Source organism: Chenopodium quinoa, unplaced genomic scaffold, assembly GCF_001683475.1.
Source record: "Chenopodium quinoa cultivar QQ74 unplaced genomic scaffold, ASM168347v1, whole genome shotgun sequence".
NCBI lineage: Eukaryota > Viridiplantae > Streptophyta > Magnoliopsida > Caryophyllales > Amaranthaceae > Chenopodium > Chenopodium quinoa.
The window spans coordinates 2,326,003-2,353,567 of record NW_018743196.1 but is presented as its reverse complement, the minus strand read 5'-3'; the positions used below and the strand labels follow the sequence as shown (position 1 = coordinate 2,353,567).

Sequence of the window (27,565 nt, the reverse complement as noted above, 5' to 3'; positions counted from 1 at the left end):
TTTCTCTTGTTATAGTTACACATCAAATAACGGTAGTTTCAAATAAAAGACATGTCAAGATTTCTCATGTAAAGCTTGAAGACACAAGGAAAGAAAGAGTAGAGCAATGCAAAAAATAAATGCACACTTCAGATTCATTAAAAAGGGTTTCAAGCTCCCGAAAACTTACAACTTGGGGTGAAAAACACAACATAAAAGTAAGTGGAAAAGACCCATTTCTTTAGAATTTCAGGGTTTCTTTTCTCTGGCACACTATATATAATTAAAGGGAGCAAGCAAACCCAAATCACTCAACCATAAAACACTAAATTTAAACAAGGTAGTCATCATAAAACATCACTAAACAACTCACAGAACCTCAAACAAAGCGCTGAAATTGAAGTTGCTGACACCAAGCTGGCAAGTCATTAGACAGTATTTTTTGATTGAAGTAGCTGAACAAGTGACCACAAGACATCCATCCTATGCAAGTTTCTGTTACTCTGACTCTGCAATGTATCAATTTAAAAATTAATTAGAAAATGTGAAACAATTCAAGGATATATGAAGTAAAAAGTTTGATATAGAGAGCTCCAAAAATGACAAGCCGAATACGAGGATTACAAAATCAATTAGGGGAGCAGTTTCAAGGCAGATAAAGGATCTGCGTTCAGAATTTACCTCAACCACAAAACGCATCCATGTTTTGTCTCCGTGATTATCAGTCATGCCTTTTAGAATAGTCAGACCCAAGCTTCTAATAGCTTCTGCTATCTCCAGAAAATGATCACAATCCTCGCACAACATCTGTAAATACAAAAAAAGTAAACTATAAGACACAAGAAGACTTTTTAGTCCAATTTTATAACTCTTTCCTGGACAGATTTTGAAATAATGAGATCAGCATGACACACAAACCTCAATTAGCATTTGCCCATTCATGTTGAGGTTTTCAACCACAATTGGGCATATTTTCATATGGCCTCCAACCTCCACGACCCAGCTTGAGCCTTGCTCTTGATTAGATCCTAGAGCTCCCATTTCATTACTGCAACCCTACACATTCAAATAGATTGTATAATGTTCAAAACTCTTGGAATATATAGTCAGGTCAACAACACACAATTTCTGCTTTATTTGAACATTTAGTTTGATCATGTATAGAACACAGCATCTTCAGATTTTACTGAATAGTGACATGATTAAATGTGAGAAAAATATACACACAAGAGGGTATGGTAGTTTGTTCTTACCCTAGATTTAACACAATTACTGAGCTTGTCAGAATGCTTTGTGACACTCTGCATGAACACCATATGCTTGATCGTCCGCTCCAGCAGCGAATCAATGCTGCACTGCACAATTAAAAGGGAACATATCAATATAGTAGAATTTTTCCATATACAAGCACCAGTTTCCACAATTTGCGCCAAAGGAGAAATACCTTTGCTCCATTGGGCACAAGCTCTCGAAGCTCTTTAATCCGATCTTGAATAAGCTGCCTATCTCTTGGCCGAGGCCTAGAACTTTCACCAGGTCTTGCTCTCTTCTTGTTAGCCTTACCCTGATCAGCTGGCCTCACCATTGGCTCTCTGTATGAACTAGTTGAAGACCTAATGCTACAAGATTCTGAAGAGTTCAAGCAGTTCTGTGTACTTTCCTCTAGAAGCGATGAGCAGCCAATCGAGTAATATGATGATGAACCAATCGTATGGCTATTATTAATAGATGGCTCTGGCATTTTTTCAGTTGTTAACATAGATTCGGATGTAGAAAGTGACTTTGCACTCTTAAAAGCAGCATCCTTACGGCAAAAATTAGCTACAACGGCTTCTAAAAGATGATCTGTCCCAGAATCTGATGTAATTAAGCTGCTTTCCATAGTCTCTGGCATCTGAGAAGCTAGCCCTTCTGGATTTTCAGATTCCCAAGACCAAGGGTAGCACTGTTTTAGAAAAGCAGGTCCTAAAGCTTCATGAAGCTCAGTTCCAGCAGAGAACGTGACAGGTGACTTGAAGTTGCCTAGAGAATCCAGGCAACTAAATTCTGGTTGATTATCCAAAATATCCTCCAACTTAAGTCTTTCCAAGGGGTCAGAAGCGACCTGTTTTTGAACTAGTTCCTCAGAAGGATGTTCTCTGCTGTCTAAGTGAGCTCTGGACTTTTCAGCTGAAACTTTAACATCATGTAAAGAGCTATTTTCTGTAAGGCAACTTTGAGAGGATGCACAAATTTGTCGTGCAGTACTAGTAACTCCATTTTGGATCTTATAACCGTTACTTTCGCAACTAATGTCATTGAGCAGATCAGTAGTTTGCTGATTTTCAGATATTGATTGAATAAGTCCATTTTTCCTCATCAATTCCACTGCCTCGCTAAGATGCACAACAGACAAAGATCCCCCAAAAGAATCAACAAGGCGTCTCTTGGGAGATTGAATACCAAGAGAATGGGAAGAAGTGTTGTCATTATGTGCAGTTTTATCAAGATCAAGTACACACTCTTGAAGGACATCTGAACCAAAAGTGCTCACTGGTATATCCGACTGTAAAGAAGATAGCTAAGTTCAAGATGTGTAAAAAAGTAAAATAATATAGATGCAGAAGGGGGAAGAGAGCCTCATACCATCTGGAGCACATTCTGCAGACTGCTTTGTATTGGAGTCTGGATATGGCATGCTGACTCTTGAAGAGAAGAAAATACATATCTAATATGTGTCAACAACTGCATATTTTCATTGACCTACACCCAAAAAAGATACCAAAGTTTAGAAAGACATACATTGTCATTCAAGAAGCTGAAATTATAATCTTGACAATCTTCACATTTACACAAGCTAGCGCCCCCTCCCCCCCCCCCCCCCCCCCTTCTCTTTCTCTCTCTTTTCCCCTACCCGGCAGACCAAAACCCTTAAAGAATATGAAATCACATATATCCAAGATATATTTCATAACTTCTATTAATCTCTGTCCATGAGTGACTTGTAAATATCCAAAATGTATTTGACAAGTTCTGACGATACTACTCCATTTCTTAGTAATTTACGTCTTTAACTGCTGATTTGTGAAGAGGTGGGACGTTGGAATAGTTATACTGTTATAGCTTCCATTGAAACTCTAATGGGAGGAAGAGCCAAGTTCAACAAATGAAGAAGTTTATAACATAGAAGTATAGGCTAAGTTCTATCAAGGAAGATGCTGCGGGTATAGTAGACAGTGGTGAGCTATGAAGCTATTAGCAAATGAAAACAGAGATGTTGTCATTTGCTAATAGCATCATCCTCACATTTATAGCTCTTTTAACATAGACATGATAGCATCTAAAGAGTTGGTCTGCAACATGTGAAAATTGATTGATACAATTTCGTTTATTTCTAGGCAGTAATAAATAGTAGTATTGATAATGATTTTGCACCCATTATCTCAAGGAAAGTTCCATGCCAGTGGTCATAGAATGCAACTTAATCCCCAAGTATTCCCAAGTCTTATTGTTTTAAAAAGCCTCCATTACCACTGATTATCGGTGGTAATGAAAATTTTGGAAGAAAATAAAGTGCACATTGTGATGGGGTCTTCCTTGCAAAATTACATCTAAAATCACTATTATTACTGCCAAGCATACGAGTCTTTGGAGTACACAGAAAAATTAGTGAAACAAACTCATCCTGACCATGTTTATTTATAATATCCCAAGCGCATACCCACATTGATTAGAAGTACTACTTTCATGAGTCTAAGGGATTGAAAGGGAAATACCACTTCTAACAAAGCAACGAGTTTAACCCTTTTTAGTTCATATGGACCTGTCTAGGGCAACAAGCTCATTCAGAAAAATTTACTCAGCAAACTGGATTATTATGCAAGCAAGATTAGTCATTTCATCAATTCTAGAGGGTTTAACTTTCTAATTTCCTGAACTAAAGTGCATGTTTATATTTATCGTACGGAGTCTATGGACATTTAAAATTGAATGATTGCAACTATTTTAATAAAATAAAATTAACGAATTCAAAAACAAATATCTCACCTTGTTCAGGGAGCCAAGTTGTACAACTCCCAGTGGACCAACAGGTGCAACGACAATGGTCTGCAGAAGAATGAAGTTTAAATTAAGCAAACTCTTCAGTCCGTACCCAACACAGCACAGAAACAAGAATTTTTTTTTTAATAACCTCAGATCAGGCATACCTTAATTCCAGCTGCAAACTGAGCTTGCCATCCATCACAGAGCTGGGTACAGAAACAACATATACAAAAGGGAATAAGTGGGGATTAATATAAAATTATCTTATTAAGACAAACTACCATTCATGAGTGGCAACACACCTCTGGTGGTGTGCAGGAACTCGTTGCCTGTTCACAAGCAAAAATCCAACGATGCTTTCCAGTAACAGCCACCTGGCCAACAATTCTGTTCAAGAAATTCTGTTAAACGAATTTACACACAGAAGAAAATTTCGAAGAACAAATCATTACAAGGACTCCATATATCTGGCAAAACTTACCCTTCCCCAAGAGAATAAACATGGTAAGACATCTTTGCCACGGCCAGGCCAACAGGATCATGAGCAACATGCCCATCATGCAAGCTTTCAAATACTTCACCAAAGCTTTTACTCTCCGAAGAATCAAATTTAGAGTGATTATTGTAGAAAGCATCTTCCCAAGTCAATACCCTGGAATAAATTTCACAGTATATAATTCAATTCACAAACATGTTATTATGTGACATGCCTACAAATCTAGAGTCATTGTGGTCTGGTAATGGTTGTATATAGCGCATTTGGGGAGAGGGATAGGGGAAGGATATGGAAACGAGGCATTATCTGCTCCAACAAAGTCAGAACGTAAATTTCACTATAATACCTCTACCAATCAAGACTGAAATTGTAATACCTCAAAACACCAAAGATGTGTGAAAATGAATGTCTTGCACATAACTTTCAAAATTCTATGTCATAATTTACTTTAGTCAAATGGTCCAAAAACGCATGTTACAAGAATCAAAAAAAGTAACATCTTAAACAATACTTTTACATGACTTACACATCAAACGACTTAGGGTCGAACCTAGTAAGAAAATGACTTTGTCGAATTAGGGTTTACCAACAATTTTAATAAAAAAATTAAATCAAAAAATTGACAACACTACTAGAAAAAGATGTGTGAAAATGTCAAAATGAGCATCTTAGGCATGATATTGCAGATGTTAATTAGTTTGTCAAATGTTCTATAGATTTAACCAAATCAAACAGGCAACAGAGATCCAAATAAAATGACAACACTAACACAAGACTTCAGCATTTTGGTAACCTTTACTGTTAAATTTGGAAAAGTAAAATTGAAGTGACATTAATACATGCTATTACACAGTTTATATCCTAATTTTACCAACCACATTTAGTTAGAAGGTAATTACTAATTAGTAATAGTGTGTGATCATCTCAAATGCCACTTTATAGATTTCCAGTAATGCATCCTATAATCTTAACTCTGCAGCATCCAAGTAATCAAACAATACACAAACATCAATGAAAGCGTAAAGGGCAATATCAACTCAAGCTAGAGAGAAGAAACTTACATTCGAGCACGATGTTTGAGCTTCCAAAATACCGCGTAATTCCACTCAGTATTCCAACATAGGCTCCGAAGCAACTGCTGCAAGTGAGTTGCCATCTTGGCACTCACCAGCAAATCTAAAGTCTAAAATCCCCCTTCCCCAACTAAGAACAATTGCACCCCGCCGAGCTCGGGCTTGTTAGTTAAAAATGTCAATCTGTCACACAAAATCACCAGCCTAAAATATCTCAATTATCTAATCTAACTTCCTCTGTATGAACCTCTACCAGCCTGTTTCCTCCTCAACCCTGCACGCCGCTTTATTGGCGGTCCAACATTTGGTACCAGCAGGCAATCTCTCCCCATTGAAGTAACGAAAGACCCTAAACACAGACCCTAGAAGCAGTCTCCAATCAAAATACCCTTAAAATTACTAAAATTCACAACAATTTCACAAAACTAACCATACCCACAACATGATTTACTTTATAAACACTTTTTTTCAAACAATATTCCATCATCAATACAAATTCACTATATGGGTATTACCTAATTCACCAAAAAAAAAATCCAAACTTTACTCAAAAACTCAAGAATTCTTATAATTTAACTAATATCAGAAGACATTGTTAGTCAAAAAAGTATGAATCAATTGATGCAGAATTGATGAAAACACAACTGCAATTCTCAACAAAAACTGAAATTTGAAGCTATAATTAATCAACAGAAGAGAGTAATTTCAGTTGCAAACCAAGAATCTGAAGAAGCTGTAAAAATTTGAATGGAAGTAATGAACTTTTTCTTTTTACTTTGCTCAAAGTTTGAGTCTTTCTCTTACAGCAAGTTCCTCAGCAACAAGAAGAAGCTCAATCCTCTGAAAATCAATCAATTCCATCACCTCCCCACCCCTTTATGAGAGAGAAAAATTCCCAAAAAGTAGAAAAAGAAAGTGACCCTTTTAATTTAATTTCATTTCCCTTTAATTTTTAAGTTAAAAAATCAGCAAATTGGAGCCAAGTTTTGATCTTTAGCCTCCTTTTTTAATGTGGGTGTTTATAATTAAAAACTAGAGTAGCTTTTTGAAAAAAATTTCTTGCTTTTGAGTGTGCAATGTGAAGTGCCAATCTCTAACCTACTCCGCCCTTATCCTACGCACCCTTTACCCTTCCTTATCCTACGCACCATGCACAACTTAGCCAATAACATTACCACTAGTTTCTTTACTATGCTCAAATAGTGAATTTACAAGTACCCTTCTTCTTTTAGCAACAAACTCACAAATTATAGAGAGAAAGTTAGGTTTTTTTTTTTTTTTGGGAATTATGATTTTAATTTTTGAAGGGTTAGTGGAAAAATTGTTGGGTTTTTTATAAAAATGAAATCCAAATTGTAATTGAGTAGTAGGTCATAAAAGAAGTGAATCAATGGCCAACAACATGATGTTATGGTGAGGAATTGCTTCTTATCCTCCCATCACTCTTCTTACACATCCAAAAAAATCAAACTTTTTAACCACAAATTTTCTCACAAAAAAGGGCTTTTTTTGCACCATGATTTTACTGCTAAAAGTTGTGACACCCACCCACCTTAAATTCATTTGTCCTTATCTTTATAATGTATGGTTTTTATGTGTATTATTTTTCCTTTTTAATTAATTTGGATTATTTGTGAGGTTTAATCCATGTAGAAAATCTAATTAACATGATGGTTTATAGGAAGTCTTATCCTTTAAATTTGGAAAATAATGTTTGTACCATATGTATTGTATTCCCTATCAACTTACTATTCTCCAATAGTTGAATTGATTTCCTTTCTATGCTCTATCTATTCTAGTGAATATGTCAAAGCTATTAAACATGCATTATCTAGTCAAATTATCCCTATAACTTATTATTATTATCCTCGTATTATATGTCCATTTCACCGATTTTTTCATAATACATTCTGCGATCCATGTACGTACGTACTATATATATTGTACTACGGAGTACTATATTGTCCATAATAATATTCTTAAAAGACAATATGAAATGAAAGGAGTATTATTAATTTTTTTATTTCTTGAGGAAATGAAAGGAGTATTATTTGCCAAATACGAAGCATCTATTAGGCATTAGCTACTAGATATATTTTGCCGATATATATATAACTTAACAGCTAGGAATTTGTATAGCAAATAAAGTGATCGAACCATTTGTAGCCATGAAAAGAAAGTCATAGATACAAACACTTATCTTCCTTGGTCATTAGCCTCATTAGTATTACCACACGCTCACATACATGAGTAAGTTGTAGTGACATTAGTAAAATCTTATGTCAAAATTTTATTCTATTTTAAAAGAATTGTAATAAAATTTACTTATATTTCAAGTTAATTTATAGTCATTTCACATCTATCGTGCTTACTTATTATTATTTGGAGTGTTTATTACATGTCAATCGTCAAACACTCAAGCTCCATTGCAATTTGCATGCATGCATGCAAAACATAATTAATCCTTAGTATTATAAGATTCTACGTACAGCTTTCCGATTGCATTGCATGTAAAATAATTGAACTATATATCTCAATGAAATTTTGTTATGACATTGCTCTTGAATTGCAACAATAACTTAAGATTTACAAACCATATGGTAGATTGGTAGTACAGTATTACTACAAGCTAAGTGTTTCAATCCGACTAATAAATTTAATAGCCAATTTTAATTTTGTTATATTTATTTTCATTTATTTAGATAGCTCTTCTAATTTTAAAATTTTTGTAAGAGGTCTACATGCAGATTATTTCCTTTGATAAAAATATAAAAATAAATAATACCATATTGGAATAATGTAACACCATAATGTAACAATTCTTACATTGTTCAAAAAAACTTACAAAGTACTACTTTTGTAAATTTATTATTATATATTTGCCTTTAAAATAAAATTATAATTTGAATTATTTCCTCTAACCCATATTCATGACATGGTCGGTATATTGAGAGTTTTATGTTCTTGCACCACACCAACTCAACATTATCCTTCAAGTATAATGATTTCTACAACAAAGGTCTATATATAGTGATTATTACCATTGATCATATCTAATCATTTTTCATACTCTCACCTTTATAAAATCTTATGTTAAAAACCTAATAATTTTTTTTTTTCATATTTAATTTGTCTATTGAGCTAACAAGGCCAAATTCAATTGGTAGTCATGTAGGAGTAGAAACAAAAATAGTGATGAAAAAAAAAAAGTGAAATCATAACAAGAAAAATCAATCATGGTAAATTATCACATAAAAATGTTGCTTTAATCAAGAAGATTCACTTTGTCGGAAGTAATAGATCAAAATGCCATACACCTATATTGACTATATTTTTTTTTTTAAATGTAGGCAAAAATCATCACTTAAATCATTCCATTTATTCAAAACTGTTTCAATTTTATTAAGCATGAGATATGAGTTTATGAAGGAATTAACGACCATAATAATGGCTCTCAAACAACATGCATCATATATGGATCGTGAACTTGTTTCCCTTACATAAATAGGTCAACTATAACTTTCTCAAGCACTCTTCACTAAGAAATTAAATTAACCTTTATCAAGTATGTAGGGAGTGTTTGATTATGGTATAGTAAGATCTTTTTAACTTTATAATATAAAAGACAAAAGCAAGATTTTGCATACTATTGTAAGTTAACACATTATTGATTTAGGTGGACTTTCATTAAGTTATTTGTAAGACGGATTTAAGTTATTGTTAAAGTTACCCTCAAATAATCGTCTCATAGTAAAATTAATGTAAGCATGTCCTATATATAAGACTTATTGTTGTAAGTTTGTGACCAAGCTAATTCAAATTCCGAATTACCATAATCCGAAAATAATGCATATTTTTTTCTATTAATGAAGCATATCTTTATTACTATATGAATAAAACTTTATAAACTTAAAAGTTTTAGAGACTGAAATGAGAAGAACTTCATGCATGGATGAAGGGAGTAGTAATTAAAGGTAAGTATAAAAAAGAATTTTCTGATCTAATTATTATTTTTTGCTTAAATCATGCAATTTGGAAGAGATGGAAACAATGCATCAATTACATAGTATATTATTGATGAGTATTTATTTTTTAAAAAATAAGGAGTGTCATATTGGCAATAATTCAACTAATTAATTTCGAATGGATAGAATATATATAAGAAAATTCGAGTGGATAGAATATATATATTACTTTCGAATGGATAGAATAATTCGAGTGGATAGAATAATTCAACTAATTAATTTCGAATGGATAGAATATATATATTACTCGCTCTGGCCGGGGAAATAATTAAAGAGATCCCTACTCAAGTCTTTCTAATGGCTATTTCGAGTAGATGGTTAATTATCTAAGAAAATTCAGCTGGTTAAGTGATCAATATAATCATTATACATCTTTTTCCAACCAGTGAAAAAAATATATAAATACATTAGAAAAGTAATTTAAAATGATGATCATGAGTACAAAGTGACAAATTATAATGATACACCATTCCTTTCTTATTTTGTCAACCCTATACGAATGAAGTACTTTGATCCTACAAGGTGTTCAAATTCTAGTTGGCTTGGTCCACTGTTTCAAGTCCTATTCATACTTATATACGAGATTATGAGGCAAGTCTTATGTAAAGCACTATAGGGGCACAGATTTCTTAACCTAGCTCGGACATTTGATATATTACCTTTGTTTCATATATAGGTGTCAATCACTCATGACGTACATGCTAAATTCTAAACTTTGAATCTGTTCACATATACTGAACTGAGCTGAATTGACTGAACTAAAATAGACTAAACTGAATAAAGTTGAAATGAATATTTTATGAGAGAAGAAAATTAAGAGCTGAACTGAACTAAACTGAAGTTAATTAAGTTGAAGTGAACAGACCCTTGTTATACTTTCATCTCATTTATATTGTATGATTTTAAAAATTAATTAAACTGACAATAATAATATACTAAATGGACCTTGAAAATCTAGCTCTAAGGATTCAAAATGAATCCAAACCTAAGTTTTAAAGCAAATTTCTAATTAAAAATGGAACTCTTTCTCCCAAAGAGACACATGCACAAATGTAATTAATAACATTTTCAAGCTTATATATAAAAAATTAAAATCCAAGGCCACCATTCATGGAAATTGGAAAATTCTAAGGTTTCCTTTTATATTTCTTTTGGCCTCCCTAATTATTTATAGAAGGAATAGGGAACCAAAATCAAGTTTAACAGATTTTGCAGCTTAGCTTTTTACTAACATTGCAATCTATAGAGATGACTTCTAAGTCTTTCTACCAATAAGTACTTCTTCCACAAACCCACCCAAAATAAATAAAACTTAAAAAAATATATAAAAAAATGCTTTTTCTCTCTTAAATTTCCATTTTTATTCTCTTGCCAAAATAGTCAACATAATTAGGCGAGAAAATGGATTACCAAATTAGAAATATACTATTTATGATCGCATTTTCGAAGGTATACTTTGAATAGTAATTAGGTAATGCGATAATTAATATTAGGAGTATAATATAATGTACATTATAATATATGCTTTTCTTTTAATATATATGTATGTGTGTATTATGATTAGTCAACTATATGAACTTCATACCTATCTAGCTTATTAGTTAAGGTCAAAAGGTAATTTAAAGTTGGATTATAGGATTAATGAAGTGCTAAAACACACTTTTTAGCATGATATTTAGTTTTATAAGCCAAGTTATTTGATTAAATTTGTTGGAAAGTCATGGTGTAGCTCCTAGGTGACTTCAAAATTAAATCAATGTGTGTGGCTTGTGAAGTTAGGGGTTGGACAAAGTGGGTGCACTGGGTCCAGTTGGTTGGAGGGTTGGGGTTTTTGGGAGGGCATTCAAATTTGATCCGCCGAGTAAGGTCTAATGTATACTACTTTCGTTTTTTTTGGCTTACTCTTGTTTTTAGGAGAGACGAGTGGATCATGTATGAAAAAAAAATACATTAATATACATGGAATTACTTTGTTCCTCTTACTTTATCCACTCACTTTATCCTTGGAGTCATATTTGATGAAATAGTTTTTCTAATGTTGAAAAATTGGAGAAAATAGTTGTTTATATGTTATATACACACTTGGATGAACAAAATCTAACGGTCAATTAATAAAGAGAAATTAAACATTATGCATTGTCTTTAATTTGGATGTTTGGTCTCAAGAAAAAACGAAAAGCCTACAACAATTTACTACCAAGCTAAGTAAGAAGTTCTAATACGAGTATATATATATGTACACATGCAATCAATATTTCAATCTATGGAATATTTGTTAAGACAAGACCATTCCACAATAAAAAGGAATAGCTCTATTATTATTTTTATGTGCATAATGTTATCTTCTTATCATTTATTCAATGCTAGATAAGTTTTTTCCACACTAACACGTAAAGTTCTCGATCATCAACCTCCATCCGATTTTGCTTGTTTGTTTTTTCAACTTAACTTCAATCTATGTCCTATTTGGTTTGATGTAAAATGTTTTCATGAAAAATGATTTTTTTTTTCATTTTATTTTTCTTCTCATTTTCGTGTGTTTGGTTTGTGAAGGGGTGCAAAACAGTTTTCCAATGGTGGAACAATATAGCCTAAAAGGGAAGCCACATTTATTTTCCTTCTGTCTTCCTTTTTTACTTTCCTCTCTTCCATCCTTACATTTCCACCCCTAATTTTATTTTCTTTATAGCTTTTCTTGATGAAACCAAACAAAGAAAAACTAATTTGCAATTGTAGTTTTTCTTGAAAATATTTTTCCGTGAAAAAACTAAATTTTCATTAAAAGTATTTTACATCAAAGAAAAACTAATTTGCAATTGATATGATTTTTTTTTTTTTTTTTTTTTTTGAGGAACAATTGATATGTGATTCTTGGTTATTTAATCAAAATTTTGAAAGTGAAATTAATACGATTAATATACAAACAATTATTTAAAAAAAAAAAAAATCGACAATGGTTTGCTTTTCAATGACGTTTTACATACAAAGAGTGCGATATAATGCGATGTCAAAAATGCATGAAATGTTAAGATCAAAATTTGACTAGCCGTCCTAGCTATTAGCTATACTTAAACAGTCAAACCATCCACCTCCCCTAAATTCCTTATTCCTATAGGCCAGTTTTTATAAATTATTTTTAATCTATTTTTTTAATTTATTTTTTTTAATTTTAATTTTTTTAGAGGGAGGAGTAGTTAGCTATACAAAATTTGTAGACTTGTTAATATTGTGTTGCAATATGGGATCACAGTACAAACTTTAAAAAACCGATAATATGAATAACATTTTGCAAATGTCTTTCAATCTAAAAACTCGAAATTAAAGATCTATAGCTACCTACAACCTTAAGACAATTTTTTTCTAAAAAAAAAAGGAAAAAAAAAAAGGTGATCCAATTATTTCTTGAATTGTTTAACTTCAATAAATATACAAATTAGCAAAAACAAAACTTAATTATCATTGGATTACCAATCCATGCTAGCTTGATGATTAATTAGCCATGAGACTTTATGAACCTTACATATCTCACTTCCAAAGGGTGAAAGGGACCACACAAAAAAAAAAATCCAAGTTAAAGGGAATCCAATGAGGCCAATGATCACCTATGTATTATGTACACTGAAAACACCATTTTGCTTTTTTACATATTATAATTTCTAATTTTGACAATATGCATGATTAATATGATTGCCATACATTGAACAAACCAAGTTTTTTTTTTTTTTTTTTTTTTAAATTTTCTTTTTTTTACTTTATTTATTTTTATAAATTATAATTTAAGGGGCCTAGTACAGTGAAAGCAAATCTTACCATGCTTGTTCTTTTATATGAAAGCGTAAAACCTCATGAATGCATGTTTTTTTAAAGAAAAAAACGTTGTTTTTTTTCCTAGATTCTTGAGAAATCAAAAGATATTCCAAATGTCAATTAAGGTAACCAGAAAACTATTGCCTACCGATTTTGTTGGACATGTAGACATGGTGATTGGACGAGTTGAATCAATGCGGGTCATGGGTCAAGAGTGTAGATTGATGGTACAAAAAAAAACTTATAGAACAATCAAGGAAAATAAAAATGTGAATTAAAAGAGCCAAATACAAGTGCATATAATTAGCACGCTAAACTAGCTTAGCTTGTGTGTAACTTATTTACTTATGTTGGCACGTATAAATGAAAGGGTTGATCAAATAAGACGGAATATATATAACAATCGTATGTAGGTGCATGATATTGTCGTTTCAACAAGGGTATAGATACAACAAGAAAGGAAATTTCAATTTCATGGGTTCAAAACAATAATATTTTGCCCTAATATAATGAGTTGAGATTCTTTTGGAACGATCTTGGGAATCTTCATTGAATTAGTAGGGAGGCCTACGCCATAGAAAATATAATAGCAAAGAGTTAAACTTTTATTTAACAAATATAATATAATTTTATAGCTAGATTGTTCTGCTTCTTTTGTCAAGCACCACTCGGGGTTATTACATGCATGTGTTAACAAAATTGTGCTTAAAATTCATGATTAATTTTGTTTCCGATATAAGACATATATATTATATATGAAATGGTTTCATTGTTAAGCTTTTAACATTTAGAGAAAATACGTAAGAGCAATAGTTGTTTGATAGAAGACGTAAGTTAAAGTGCATTAATTCACATGAAAATTATAGACCATTCATCTGAAATGCTAGATATTATGCTCAAGATTGAGATGCTTATGATATCGTGGCCACCATGTTTATATGCAAAGCCGTAAGTACGTACAAAGTGCAGTCCACATGCAAACCTAAATTTACTCCGTATATTTAACTCACATTTATTTTAATTGCTATCTAGACTACCTTCGTAAAATTAGCCTCAACACCTATTACTATAGCTTGGGTGCATTAAACATTCTAAATTTTGACTAATAGTTGACACATCACCAACTAGTAAATTGGAGTGCAACGCATGTCATTAATGAGTATATTTTGGCAATTAGATTGAGATATTTATGGTAATTAAAGGATAATTGGTGGTACACGTTGCAAATCAATATGTAGTTGATAGTATGTTATCTATTTCTATAAGTACTATAACTCAAAGTTCGGGTTTGAGGTGTTGGGTGCACCCGAACTATAACTAAAGGTGTTAATGCCAATTTTACCCTTTTTTTTTTATTAATGTTTAAGGTACTATAGTTTAAGGTAATTTTTACCGGTTTAAGAGTTGATCAAATAGTTGGTCTTGAGTTTAAACTTTATAAAAGCAAATTTTTATTGTTGATGATGTGGCAAAGCCATGTAAAACAGTATCCATTTAATATATATATATATATATGGGCTTCATAAAAGGTGTTGTATCATCCATTAACATTGGGCTTGCAATTGACCCAATTTCCCATGGTTGTAGGCTTGGAGCCTGATCAACCGCATGATCCTTTTAGCACCGCTTTGTTAGTTGATTAAAAGATTAATTAGACAATGTTGAAGTTGGCTAGCCAGGGGCTACTTTGCCAGTCATATCGTGTTGTGTCCTCTCATGCTAACCAGTTAACCATGATCTCCGTAAGAGGTTTTCTGGTTATGTTTAATATTTGGTTGACCACTTAATTGATCATGCCCATTTGAGGACCACTTATCATTCCGGGGCTAATGTTCTTAAACACAGCTCAAAACTCGTCAAAAGAGTATTATCCTTTTCATTTCATGCTGAAACAACTCTTTATATAGCACGCCAGATAATGGGCAATGGCATACTAATCGTAAATTAATCATATACAAGTACACAAGGTGACATCGATAAACAAGATTAGAATATTTGGTATATATGCGAACAATCTTAAATTTCATAATTTTCGAACTCCCAAATAATCAAAACTAAACCACCCATCCATTGAGAAATAACGGTAGCCAGCAAAACTTAGATACCTAGAAAAGGTAAGATTGGTAACCAATGCATCATATTTGTTCTGGGACCCCAAAGTGTCACCCTCAACTTCTGTTACACAAAAAAATTCCAGCATTCAGAACCAGAACCAAAAGGACACCCTAAGTAGATTGAACACATAACTACCCTTTCATGATCCAAGGTTTCGACGCCTCCATCTGTGTAAAGGAGACATGTGCAAGAATCAAAGAACCATAAGGCCGATAAGGATACTTGTTATAAACACAGCATCAGCCATTATTCTCGCATATCTGCATGTAAGATCACAAATTGGAATCTGTAAGCTAACACGAAAAAGGAACAACAGCGCAGCAACTGTTTTAAGCGGCCACATGTGCTCGCATCAGATTTGATCTATGTCATGGTAACAAGTACACAGGTTTCATACAGTCCCCAGAAGTCTAAACAGGGACACCAAAAGTGAAAAGAGAGTTGGGCACTAAGAATAACCAACATGGTCCACTATGAAGTTTGGAGAATAAGCATCTTAATGTGCTAAAATAGTACTAGTTAGCATAAAGCATATGAATGTTATTCTTTACCAAGACTCAAAGAATTCTAAGTTTAGAAAAGATAAATTTCAGCTTATTAAATAGAGACGTGATCTTCACTTTCTTGAGATTGCTATAGGTAGAATCAAGTAGGTTCGTCTACTTCAGTAGACCGTCTTCATTAGACCACGTTTAATAAAACAGTTCAAAATCATATTCCAGCTGCTACATGCGTGTACACAAGCGCACTGTGCCATTCCTACTTTACTTTGTGAGCTGACTTCTTGATTAACCAGTGCAAATATTATATCAGCAGCTGCCACAGCCTAGAGTCCTGACTATTCCTAGGAGAACAGAAACAAGCTTATGCTATAGACAGTGCTTCTAGAATTCTAATAAACCTGATTAGATTACCTCAGATTATTTAAAGTACCTCAGATAAGAAAGTGGAAACGCAGGGCAATGCCATATGATTATGCAGAATCTCGCTTAAGTGAGTGAAACCTCCCCTGAAACTTTTAGCCAAAGAGCTCGAGTGATCACTCAACTAGAGATAGCTGAAGGAGACAAAAAAACAAAAACAAAATGTTAATAGTAGAAGTACAAAACAGTTCAGTAACACTCAAACGCGTGGCTTTTCCTAACTTTCTAAATAAAGGACATAAACTTAATGCTCATTAAGGGCTATAATTAGCAAAAAAATAGATTTCAAAAAATCAAGAAGCAAGAGATCTAGTGGATTGCACTGTTAGAGCCAGATAAAATAAATAAATGAAAAAAAATAAACGAAGCTTCAGTGTAGCATTTTCTTACTTTTCCTGTGTCATTTCCACCATTTGCTCCCTTCCGCCCACTGAATATTCCACTTATTTCCCTGCAAGTGCACCAATGCTCAAGAACTTCAATCAGACAAGATAAAGTCCATTTATATTTTCAATCAAATATATTTACAGAATTTCTGTACATGAAAACATGGGAATATTGATAAAATAACATATCCTGGGTATGCAAAGAAGGGGGCGGGGCAGGGACACACAGAATATTTCTCCTTTTGGAATTATATTATTTCTTTTACTCTCATTTGTGTGCAAATTAGAAAGCACGGCCATGAATGGGTCAAGAACATGATACGTACAATATGCCAAGAGAATCGAACAGCTTTTAAAAACGTCCATTATAAAAGTTAAAGACATCATTGGCTATAGGCTATGCTTATTAAGAGGAAGAAGAGCATTCAATAATACAAAGTCATGGTTATTGATTCTATTAGTATGAGGGTCACTTGCAGAAGGCTCAGGCCACACATATTCATGGTTTTAGTTCAGTTGGCCTCGGCCTTTCTTTATTTCATAACAGAAGCTGCTTTCAACCATGGGATGAATCCTCATGTTTACGTCACCTACCGCCACATAGTAGGTTGTATTGCAGTCTTTCCGTTTGCCTATTTCCTTGAAAGGTGCATACAAGTCTACAAATCCCTCCCCCCCGCCCCTCTATTAAAAAAGGGGGAAAAACTGACAATGATTTGAATCTTCACTTGTTATTAATTCTGACATTCTGAGCGTTGTCACTATAATCCCTTGGTGCAGGAAAACAAGGCCAAAGATGACACTCAGCATGTTCATGGAAATCTTTCTCTATTCTCTACTTGGGTACGTCACTACTCACTTCTAATATGTTCAATTCTACAGTTGAAAGTTCCTGATTCATTTTTGCATCTTTGTAAAAGTTACAGTTTGTATTACTGCATCTTTGTAAAAAAGAGATCTGAAAGTTTTTTTTTTCCCCACTGATACCAGAGTGGGATTAACAATAAACATGTACTTTGCAAGTCTACAATACACTTCACCAGCATTTCTGTCAGCAACAGTAAACACGATTCCTACTTTGACTTTTATACTAGCAGTAATATTCAGGTGATACCAAGTTTCTGTTGTAATAGCTATGTCCTTTAGCAGATTAATGAAACACAGATCTTACCTTCTAATGTAAAATGATTTAAGCATGTAATTGCAGTTAAAAAAACTAACCTTTGTGGTATTTCCAAAATCATATGCAGGCTGGAGACTCTAAACTTGAGAAAACGTCGAGGACTAGCAAAAGCAACTGGAACTTTAATATCATTAGCTGGGGTCATGGTCATAGCATTATACAGAGGACCAGCAATCAGACGCCTGTATGAACCTCCAATACACCTGATGAAAAGCGAGTTCCACAAAAATTGGATAAAAGGTCCAATACTTTCACTAGCAAGTTGCATATCCTGGTCAATATGGTTCACAATGCAGGTATCTCAATCCCTAGCTAAATTTTTAACAGCACAATGCAACCAAGTACATGTTCAAAGAAGTTCCTAGCATACACATGTGTTCAAGAAGCTTTCAAAAACAAATGAGAAAAGGAAGATACAATGAGTTTCAGTCTAGAATTATCTCAAGGACATCAATGTTTCAATTGCATAAGAAACACTTTGTATCCAACAAAGGCAACAATGCATGTGAGAGTAATAGGGCTATTAGTCTATTAGTAAACTCACATCCTAATGACTTATTTATAAGTGCTAGCATGAGCCAAAATATTACATCATAAATACAAGTACCAGATTGATTTTTAAAAATGGAATTACTAGATTGAGCTTGTACGGACCACTCATTTGGAATAGGAAAATACTTGGTACTAGCAGTAATTTGGCATTTAGAAAAGAAAACTTAAACGGAAGAGTTTTCAAGCAAAAAAACATACTGTTAATATGATGTTGATCCTTGCAGGGATTCACTTTGAAGAGATATCCAGCACCACTGTCATTAGCCACATGGGCAAACTTTATAGGAGCATTACAATCTGCTGCTTTCACTTCCTTGGCAGTTCGACATCAACCAGCTGCATGGGTCAGGCATTCCTTCATAGACATAGCCACTATTCTGTTTGGGGTAAGTTGAATCTGGGAATAACAGAGTAAAATACATTTTCAACAAATCCCTCCCCCCTCTTCCCATTAGCTGGAAGACATAATAAACAGTTATTGGTGATAAATTGCAGGGAGTGGTTTCCTCTGCTTTAAACTTCATCATGATCGTATGGTATTCGAAAGAAAAAGGTCCTGTGTTTGTAACTATGTTTTGTCCCTTACAAACACTATTAGTGGTGATTTTCGCATATTTCATTGTTGGTGAAAAACTATACACGGGCAGGTAAGCGAAATTACTAAAATCCTCTTTGTGCTTACTATGACGAATATATTAGACGTCCTAAATTATGACTGGTTGTTCAGCATCATAGGAGGAGTTACAATCATCATAGGTCTGTATCTGTTGCTATGGGGAAAAGAAAAAGACCAAGAAATCAGAGTCTCAACTAAGAAGCAACCATCCCTGTCTGCCACCAAGCAGACTGAACCAAAGATGCAAATAGTGACAGTGCCAGAAAAAGAGCAACTGGATCACTAGATGAAACCTGCAAGGAAGAAAAAATATTGATACTCTCGTCAACTAACTGAAAAAGACAGTAGCATATGGACCAAGCTTTGCACCAAAATGTTCATTCCAGAAGCTATCAAACAGCAACAGGAGTGCAGACAAAAAGATAAAAAAAAAAAAGGCAATTCTCCGGCTCATGCAAACAACATTACAGCAATATACGCTAGAAAAACAGATATCACGGCAAGTATAGAGAGTTAGAAATAAACATGATAGCAGATTTTGTATTGAGATATCATGACAAGAGCAAGAATTAATACATAAGATACCAAGATGTCTGACCATCCCACATTTAGCAAAGTACATCAGAATGTTTACATATTGCAGGTGATTAAGAGACAAAATTGACTAATCTTTCTTCCACATTTTAGTTTTTGAGAGATGAGTTTGACAAAATAAAGGAGCATGAAATTCAGGAATATATGTTGAAGGAACCTATGACAACATTATGATAATTTCTATGTCATTAAAAGCATGCAGATTATTCTGCATTATAAATTGACACTTCAACCCAATTCATCAGGAAGGTTGGACCATTAGACTACGGAATAAGTACTTTCTACTCTCTTATTCACATTCCACCTCTGTATATTATCAATAAAGATTCAGGTTATGAAAGTCGCTATATTGCTTTCTACGTCACATGATCTAGTAATCCTTGGTTAATAAAATCAAAAAGACTTTCCAGTATGTTGTATATCTCTTCTGCTCTGGGATGTGTTTTATCAGCAGAATGAAACTGGTGGATTCTGCAGTTAACCTCAATCCAGCTGCAACCAGGGATCTTTTGTGCGTCCTGCTCCTTCAACATCTTCCTCACTCCACGGACCTCATCCCACTTAGCCAATCCCACATAAAAATTTGCTAACATTGACATGTAGCCACCATTATTAGGATCAATCTCAATCAACTTTCTGATTGCAAACTCCGCTAAATGTGAATTGCCATGAATTTTACACCCATTGAGCAGGGAACCCCAGATAACCTCATCAGCTTTGACCTTCATGCCACTGATAATGTCCATAACTTCTTCAAACCTACCTGCTCGACCAAGAAGATCGACTACACACCCATAGTGCTCAACTTGAGGCTCAATACCATAGACTTCGGTCATTAAGCCAAAATAGTAATATCCTCTCTCAACCAAACCTCCATGAGTACAAGCATTCAACAGACCAATAAAAGTAATTTCATCAGGCCTCACATCGTTCCCAGTTTGCATCATTTCCTCAAAAACATCAAGTGCACTCCTACTTTGCCCATGAAGTGCATAACAATTGATCATTGAATTCCAAGATGTCAAACTTTTAACAGGTGTAGTGTCAAAAACAAGTCTAGCTTCCTTCAAGCAACCACATTTTCCATACATATCAATCAATGCATTCGAGATATAAGAATCACCACCAACACCCTTTCTACAAATATAGCCATGTGTTTCCTTCCCAAGCTGAAGCATACCCGTTTGACCGCAAGCAGAAAGAGCACAAGCCAAAGTAACTTCATTCGGTCTAAGCTTCATCCCACATGAAGCCAACATTCTTCTAAGGTACGAAATCGCCTCCGGAAAAAACCCATTCTGTGTGCACCCAGCAATTATAGCATTCCAAGAAGGAACATCCCTTTCAGGCATTTCATCAAACAGAATAATCGCATTCCCCATCTCCCCCAATCTAGCATAACCAGATATCATAGCAGTCCAAGATACAACATTTCTCTCAGACATTTCATCAAACAGTTGGCGTGCAGTCCCAAAATCAGAACAAAACCTAGTATAAGAATCCACAAGTGCAGTTTGAACAATAGAGTTTGATCCAAAACCTGTTTTTACAATCTGGGTATGCACCATTTTCAATCCATAAGAATCAAAAACTTCAGAACTTGATTTCAGAGCACTGGGGTAAACAAAATGGTTAGGTCGAGGACGACCCTTATCAACCATGTTCTTATACAAGCTAAGAACTGCAAAATGATTGGATTTAGCTGCATAAGCATTGATAATTGCACTGTAGAGGTAAACATTTGGCGAATTGACATGATCAAAGATCAAATGAGCGTAATGAAGGTCGGAAAGATGAAGGGTGCAGAAACGAATGAGTCTGAAGACGAAGAACTGAGCTTGCGCATGACCAAGAGTGATGAGAGAGGATTGGAGTTGTTTGAGATGGTTGAGAGTTTTGCACTTTTCGAGTATGGCTACTACAGTTTCAGTCAAGTTGGAGGTGTTGGAGAGGGTGACCATATTCTTACTTGCATAATGATTGAGCGGGAAAGGATGTGCTCATGTGCCAGAGGTAAACATAGCTTTGGACCGTGTCGGGTCGGGCCTTATGTCAGACCCACGTGCTTAGGGGTTAGGCTTGGTCCATGACTCAACCCACGAGTTTCGTGCCGTGTCGTGTTGGGTTAAAGTTTTTAAAAGGTTGGCCCGTGCATGGCTTAGGCCCATGTGCCATAGTGTCGTGTCGTATCGTGTCCGGGCTTGCGTACCTAAACAAAATTGCATTACTTTGTCATGTCAGGCCCATTCGTGTCGTGTCTTATCATGCTTCTTCCAAATAAAGGCCCCCACAATCCACACACAAGTACTGTGCCATGCCGTTCTTTTTTCATGCGTGCCATGCCTTTTTCATGATGGGCTGTGTCGAGCTTTGGGCCAACCCGACCCAACACCATCTTTAGCCCGAGGTGATAGTAGTTACTTTCAACAAAAGTTATTCAATATGATAAGTAGAGGGAAAGTGTTGTTCTTATTGCACTTTTGTAAACTAATCTCGGGTGAATTTCAAAATAATCAAAACTCATTTTGGTACGTATACACATATTTATCGATGTCTTACGATTTTAAACCACCTTATATGATCCAAGACTCACCCCCATGCATTCAGTTCTTTTTTTGAAAAAATGTCAAAATTTGACTCGAAATCGTGTATTATAGCCTTCAATTTTGGGCAATTTTCTAATTTTTTTTACTCGGAAACAAAAATTGTCGATATGCTTAATATGGACTCTAATACATCCCAAGAGTCTATTTGAGTGGGTAAAACCATCCAAAATGTCTTTAAACGGTCAACTTACCTATTTACAACTTGCACCGATTTCATAAACCCAAGCGTACCACGGACATTTATGACAACATATAATGATAATATATGCTTCCAAACGGCATTATATGACCCCGAGATGTATCCCCTAGTATTTCAAGATTTTTCGACACTAGGTCCCGAAACCTTTAAAATTGCTCAAAAAAACGTGGATAAATAGTCTTCAATTTTGGAAAATTTTGGTATTTTTTGGCCCGGAAATAAAAATTGCTGAGATGTTTATAGTGGACCCTAATAGCCTCCGAGAGTCCAATTGGGTGGGTGGAATCATCCAATTCGCCTTTAAACATCCAATTTATCCGTTTTCGTACACGTCTCTTGTATTGACTATAAGTTCTCACAAAGCCTTTATGTAGCCTAATAATGGTCATATATGGGTCGAAGCAATATTATATGACCACATGATGCATCTCGTAGTATTTTGTGAACTTCCGACACTGAGTCCAAACACTTACTAAATTACTCCAATTTCGTATATTATAGCCTTCAAATTTGCCTTAACAAAAGTGATCGGTTGCAAACATCTATGACTCTTACAAAAATTGAACGTGAAGATACTGATAAGAACTCGGGTGAAAACCTCCCACAATGTAACTTCCAATATCATAGTGTAACTGTGTAAGGAAAAGTGTTGTTAATAGTATCAAGCATTTTAGAGGTTATAGGGTACTAGCTACCAAGACTTTAGGAGGTTTCCCTTCAATTATCATTTCCTTTTGCAATTAGGACCTAAAATTTTGTTACATGCTAGGTAACCTTTTCATAAGGTTTCCATATAACTCGTAGTTATTTACATAACCCATTAAGTCCCCAACTGTCGCAGACCTCTTCCAAGTTCAAGGCATGAAGCTGCAATGTTTGGCTAGTGCTAAAGGTAGCAGGCAGTTGAAGGAGAAGACGAGTTTGATGAATAATTTTTGTTAAAAGACAAAGCATTCAAACTTGACAGAAATTTGAAGAGCTTGACACATATAATCAATGGATTCCGTCATGATATATTGGAAAATCTCTATACAAATCACTAAATTAGACTAAGAGATCAGCTAAGAAATCAATCACTATTACACTACACATGTACAAAATGCAGCATGGCTGAAGCCTCAATTGGTTCATCCACTTGCCTTTCTACTGGATTAACTTACAAAAATCTAATAAAGCTCATTTACGTTTTCATGTTGTCAGATTATGGAAGCCTTCTAATCTCATTTTGCTTCGAACAGCTTGGTACGTATTGATTCATGACATGAAGATTTGTTGAGCCTGCAAAGACCACAAAAAATAAACATCAGCAAACACTAACAAAACTGTTGATATAAGCCTATAAGGAGTATATTCATTTGTGTAATGCGAAACAGCATCATAGAAAAGGCCTTGAAGGAAATTTACCGTAGAAGAGTATCCCCACTGAGGCTCAGCTGCTCAGATATGTATTCTGGTGCAACTTCTTGTAGCAACTTAAGTTGTTCTTCAATCTCGGCTGCAAAAAAGAACAGAAACATTTACAGTGAGAACAGCAGCAATATATGAATGACCAGTTATAAATTGACCAGAGTAGAAGCAAATCCTTACTTCTATCAACTACATCCAAATGACCAGCAATTAATTTGTAAATAAGCTCCTCTTTTGTGACAACTGATCGATTGATAGACTTGAATAAGAGGAGAATCATGTCAAAGAGCTTAGGTACACCCGCCATCAACTGTTGCCGCCTCTTTGCTTGTAAGAGGATTGGGTTGTTCTCTTCTAAGATTTTCTGTTCTTTCTCCATCAACTGCAAAATGGAGTTCTTCTCAGTTAAAACCTCCTTCAGATATGCAACACAAACAAATTTCACAAAGGTAAAGCTCCACTTACCGACTGTAAAAGGCCTTCCGGAAGTATATCCAGGACATCATCCTTGGAAAGATTGGACCCTTGTGTAGGAGCAATACTCTCATCAATATCAACATTGCTTTCATCAAAGTTCAAGGACCTACGTTTAGCTGATTTGTTGGGTAATTCACTAGTATCATGATCTGGGGTCATGAGAGTACGTTTTGGAGGGCGTATTGAAGGTGTGGCTGCCATCAGCCTTGCAGGAGTTGAAGCAAGCTCTGCAGGTGTTGAAGCAAATTTCATAGATATTGAAGCATGTTTGGCAGGTGTTGAAGCAGCATCAAAAGTTGCTGCATCAGCTTCAACTACAGTGTTAGAATCCACATCATTAGCCTCAGCAGATGAGGATTCCTTGGTTCCGGTTTCAGACAAGCTGGATGATGGCTTATCAGCCATGGAATCCAGAACTGGAGTACCAAGAGGCCTAGATGAGAACCGCCTCTTAAATGAGGGACCGGTAAGTGATGCAGTCAATGGTGCAGGGTTTTTAATCACGTTTTGCACAGGTTCCTGCTTTGGCTGATGGAATAGATGCGGTAATTCTCCTTCAGGAACATCTTCCTCATCCTGATAGTGAACAAAAGCCAATTCAAAATTCAGTAAGTGCATCAATTCATAGTCCAACAGCCTCCAATTAAAAGATTAAAGAAACACCAATTTAATACCTCATGATGAGATTTGTAATAGTCAAGCATTCGTGATCGAAAGATATCTTTCAATTGTGAAAACCCACTACCACCTTTAGCATTCTTGTCAGTTTCCAATGCAACCACCTCTAGAGACAAAAGAAGATCCTCCATCATACATTTTGTTTCATCATCTTGAACACGGAGTTTCTTCGCCACAATAACCTCTGGCATTATGTGCTTCAATTGAGCCAAGTGATGTAGTGTGAACCTCCTATGACAAATAAGATAGGTCCAATGCACTTTAAGATACATGAACTGAAGTACAACAAATCAACCAGGTTACATAAAAAAAAAAAAAAAAAAGTTCCATGCCAAATACTTCTAAAGCAATTACCTGTCTGTCAATGACTCGATACTCTTAGCAAGCTTAGTAAAGGTTGGTTGCTGTCTTCTCAACCGGAGTAGCCGAATTGAACCAACCATTGAATTGAAAAAGTCACATAGGATCTCATACCTATCATTAAATCAGTATAGGATTAGTACAACACTAATTAATCAACACAAACAATCTTCATTATCTTGTATTACAACTCATTAACATTGTAACTTAATAAGTTAATAAGATACTATCACCTCAATCAACCCAAATTTACAATAACATGCTGACAATGTAGATTAGCATAAAAACTTTTACAAATTCCAAACTACCAATCACTGATTCCAAAATATCAGAAGAGTGAACTACATTTCACTAATTCAGCTTTCAATTTGCCGCGAAATCGGCAAATTTTAGATTCATACACATAGAGCATACAGGATGTCAAGACACAATGAAAATCTAATTAACATCAAGTTAACCTCATAGATACCTTTCAATTACTCCAGGGTTTTACAGACACCTCAAAAATGCAATTCACTTAATAAGATTAAACCCTAATTTTTTCCAGATTTATAACAGCATTCACGAATTCACGAAACATCAATCAGCCTCAACGATTCACATAAATTGAAGTCAACTACAACAACATTTCCACGATTCAGGGTAATAAACAACCAGAAATCAAAGAATATCATACTGCATTACCACAATTAGTGCACAATTTTATAAACCCTAGTTTCCGCTAATTCGAAATGCCAGATTCAAAGGATCTCAAATCAACATAAAAAATAGCTAGAAAATCAAAACATTCCACATAAAACAAACATCAAATTCCACCAAACACAACAAACAAACAAAATTTGATTTTTTTTTTTAAAAAAGGTCAAATCAATTAAAAAATAGCTCGAAAATTTAATCAATCCATACTTTTGGGGCAAAGATGCAGGAGATTTCTGGGATCCCTTAGATTTCTGACCAATCCCACTTCCGACCACCTTCTCCGGCACCACCTTACTAAGATCCGACCCAACATTGTTAGATTTCTGCAGCTGAAGAGCAGTTCTTCGAACCTCGGAAACCGATAGCGCGAACTTCTGATTACGGATCCGAGTAACCGGCTTCGGATTAGCTCGTTCCGGGGTAGCGATAGCAGGACCGTCGGCTTTCGAGGTAATAATACTCTTCTTTTTTGGAGTAGCGAGCAATGGCTTCTTTGACTTGAAGGGGATCATCAATGGCTGTTCAGAGGGCTCCATTGATGAACTAAGAAGCAAGAAAATGAAGAAATTAGAGGGATTTGAGGAGGGAGAATGAGGAGAGAGAGAGTGAGAATGAGTGGGAAAAAATGGAGGGAGATTGGGGGGTATAAGAGGGAGAAGAGGGGAGTAGGGTTTTATGGCGGGAAGGTGTTTTACCGCCAATGTAAGCTTATTTTCGCGGGGAGTTTTGTGGGCTTTTTTATGGGCTTGTGTTGTGTGCCCTAGCCCATATATTAGTGGGCTGAAAATTTGGATATTATGGACATTATCCATTAGTTGATATTTATGGGCTTTTGATGGTTTGATTGTGTGATGAACTAATGGATAATGTCCACCTGCCCAATTGCCATGTTAGTCCAAACTGTAATGTTGTAAATTTGTTTTTTGATTGAATTTTTTTTTTTTTTAAAATAAAACAACTTGGAAGAAAGGAGTGTCAAATTCCAAATAACTTAACCTAAAAGGAACAGATTTTTTTTTTTACAATTAAACTGAAAATATGTTATTATACTCGTAAAATTCGTTTTATGATATAAGGTGACCTGGTTAATCTAATTGAGATATACAACTATAATACAAGTGCAATTATCAATCTATTAAACAAGATTATATCACTTGTAGTGTCTATAATAGATTGATAAGGTATGGAGTATGATTAAACCATATGTGCCTTTTCATCTTACAGTAATAATTAGTGATATTATGTCCCCCCTCAAATGAGCCGCCTTCTTCTCCATGTTTTAAAAAAATTATTTAATTGTAATATAATATTAGCTCCCAGCTGGATGTTATGCTCTAAACTTAGATGGTATGGTCAAATGAGCTCCG

At 34.6% G+C, this 27,565-nt stretch overlaps 4 protein-coding genes and 1 long non-coding RNA gene across 6 annotated transcripts; 1 reads left to right on the top strand and 4 right to left on the bottom strand.

Annotated features, from left to right (window-relative positions):
• Nucleotides 1–107: 107 nt before the first annotated feature.
• LOC110733141 (transcription factor EMB1444-like) lies at nt 108–7,009 on the bottom strand. The gene is made up of 11 exons (XM_021913165.1): nt 5,560–7,009; nt 4,484–4,654; nt 4,305–4,389; nt 4,167–4,208; nt 4,006–4,065; nt 2,605–2,721; nt 1,424–2,524; nt 1,233–1,334; nt 898–1,035; nt 661–786; nt 108–488 (listed from the first exon to the last, which is right to left on the bottom strand). The coding sequence occupies exons 1-11, from the start codon at nt 5,652–5,654 to the stop codon at nt 408–410; spliced, it is 2,118 nt and encodes a 705-aa protein (XP_021768857.1). The 5' UTR covers nt 5,655–7,009; the 3' UTR covers nt 108–407.
• An 8,279-nt stretch (nt 7,010–15,288) lies between these two features.
• LOC110733140 lies at nt 15,289–18,904 on the bottom strand. Of its 2 annotated transcripts, none has more exons than XR_002513562.1 (5): nt 18,761–18,904; nt 18,049–18,213; nt 16,832–16,892; nt 16,452–16,575; nt 15,289–15,778 (listed from the first exon to the last, which is right to left on the bottom strand). It is a non-coding gene; the product is annotated as an uncharacterized LOC110733140 (long non-coding RNA). The 2 variants fall into 2 exon arrangements; XR_002513563.1 differs by lacking the exon at nt 15,289–15,778 and adding an exon at nt 15,785–16,362.
• On the top strand, nt 16,977–19,949 carry LOC110733139 (WAT1-related protein At1g43650-like). Its single transcript, XM_021913163.1, has 7 exons — nt 16,977–17,474; nt 17,608–17,670; nt 17,818–17,934; nt 18,078–18,306; nt 18,787–18,948; nt 19,058–19,209; nt 19,290–19,949. Exons 1-7 carry the CDS (start codon nt 17,269–17,271, stop codon nt 19,462–19,464), a joined length of 1,104 nt encoding a protein of 367 aa, XP_021768855.1. The 5' UTR covers nt 16,977–17,268; the 3' UTR covers nt 19,465–19,949.
• On the bottom strand, nt 19,942–21,760 carry LOC110733138 (pentatricopeptide repeat-containing protein At1g33350-like). The gene has a single exon (XM_021913162.1). It carries the CDS (start codon nt 21,731–21,733, stop codon nt 20,129–20,131), a length of 1,605 nt encoding a protein of 534 aa, XP_021768854.1. The 5' UTR covers nt 21,734–21,760; the 3' UTR covers nt 19,942–20,128.
• Nucleotides 21,761–23,565: 1,805 nt separating this feature from the next.
• LOC110733137 (CDT1-like protein a, chloroplastic) lies at nt 23,566–27,341 on the bottom strand. Its single transcript, XM_021913161.1, has 7 exons — nt 26,406–27,341; nt 25,494–25,613; nt 25,136–25,370; nt 24,450–25,037; nt 24,165–24,366; nt 23,982–24,072; nt 23,566–23,855 (listed from the first exon to the last, which is right to left on the bottom strand). The coding sequence occupies exons 1-7, from the start codon at nt 27,008–27,010 to the stop codon at nt 23,798–23,800; spliced, it is 1,899 nt and encodes a 632-aa protein (XP_021768853.1). The 5' UTR covers nt 27,011–27,341; the 3' UTR covers nt 23,566–23,797.
• Nucleotides 27,342–27,565: the final 224 nt, after the last annotated feature.

Coding starts and splice junctions, on each gene's coding strand:
- LOC110733139 (XM_021913163.1), top strand. CDS start 17,269: ATGGTTATTGATTCTATTAGTATGAGGGTCACTTGCAGAAGGCTCAGG. Junction 18,949..19,057: donor TAGCCACTATTCTGTTTGGG/GTAAGTTGAATC, acceptor GATAAATTGCAG/GGAGTGGTTTCCTCTGCTTT. Junction 19,210..19,289: donor GAAAAACTATACACGGGCAG/GTAAGCGAAATT, acceptor CTGGTTGTTCAG/CATCATAGGAGGAGTTACAA.
- LOC110733141 (XM_021913165.1), bottom strand. CDS start 5,654: ATGGCAACTCACTTGCAGCAGTTGCTTCGGAGCCTATGTTGGAATACT. Junction 4,390..4,483: donor GTTTATTCTCTTGGGGAAGG/GTAAGTTTTGCC, acceptor TTTCTTGAACAG/AATTGTTGGCCAGGTGGCTG. Junction 2,722..4,005: donor AACTTGGCTCCCTGAACAAG/GTGAGATATTTG, acceptor TTTTGGGTGTAG/GTCAATGAAAATATGCAGTT.
- LOC110733137 (XM_021913161.1), bottom strand. CDS start 27,010: ATGGATAATGTCCATAATATCCAAATTTTCAGCCCACTAATATATGGG. Junction 25,614..26,405: donor CCTGCATCTTTGCCCCAAAA/GTATGGATTGAT, acceptor ATTTAATGATAG/GTATGAGATCCTATGTGACT. Junction 24,367..24,449: donor CGGAAGGCCTTTTACAGTCG/GTAAGTGGAGCT, acceptor TCCATTTTGCAG/TTGATGGAGAAAGAACAGAA.
- LOC110733138 (XM_021913162.1), bottom strand. CDS start 21,733: ATGGTCACCCTCTCCAACACCTCCAACTTGACTGAAACTGTAGTAGCC.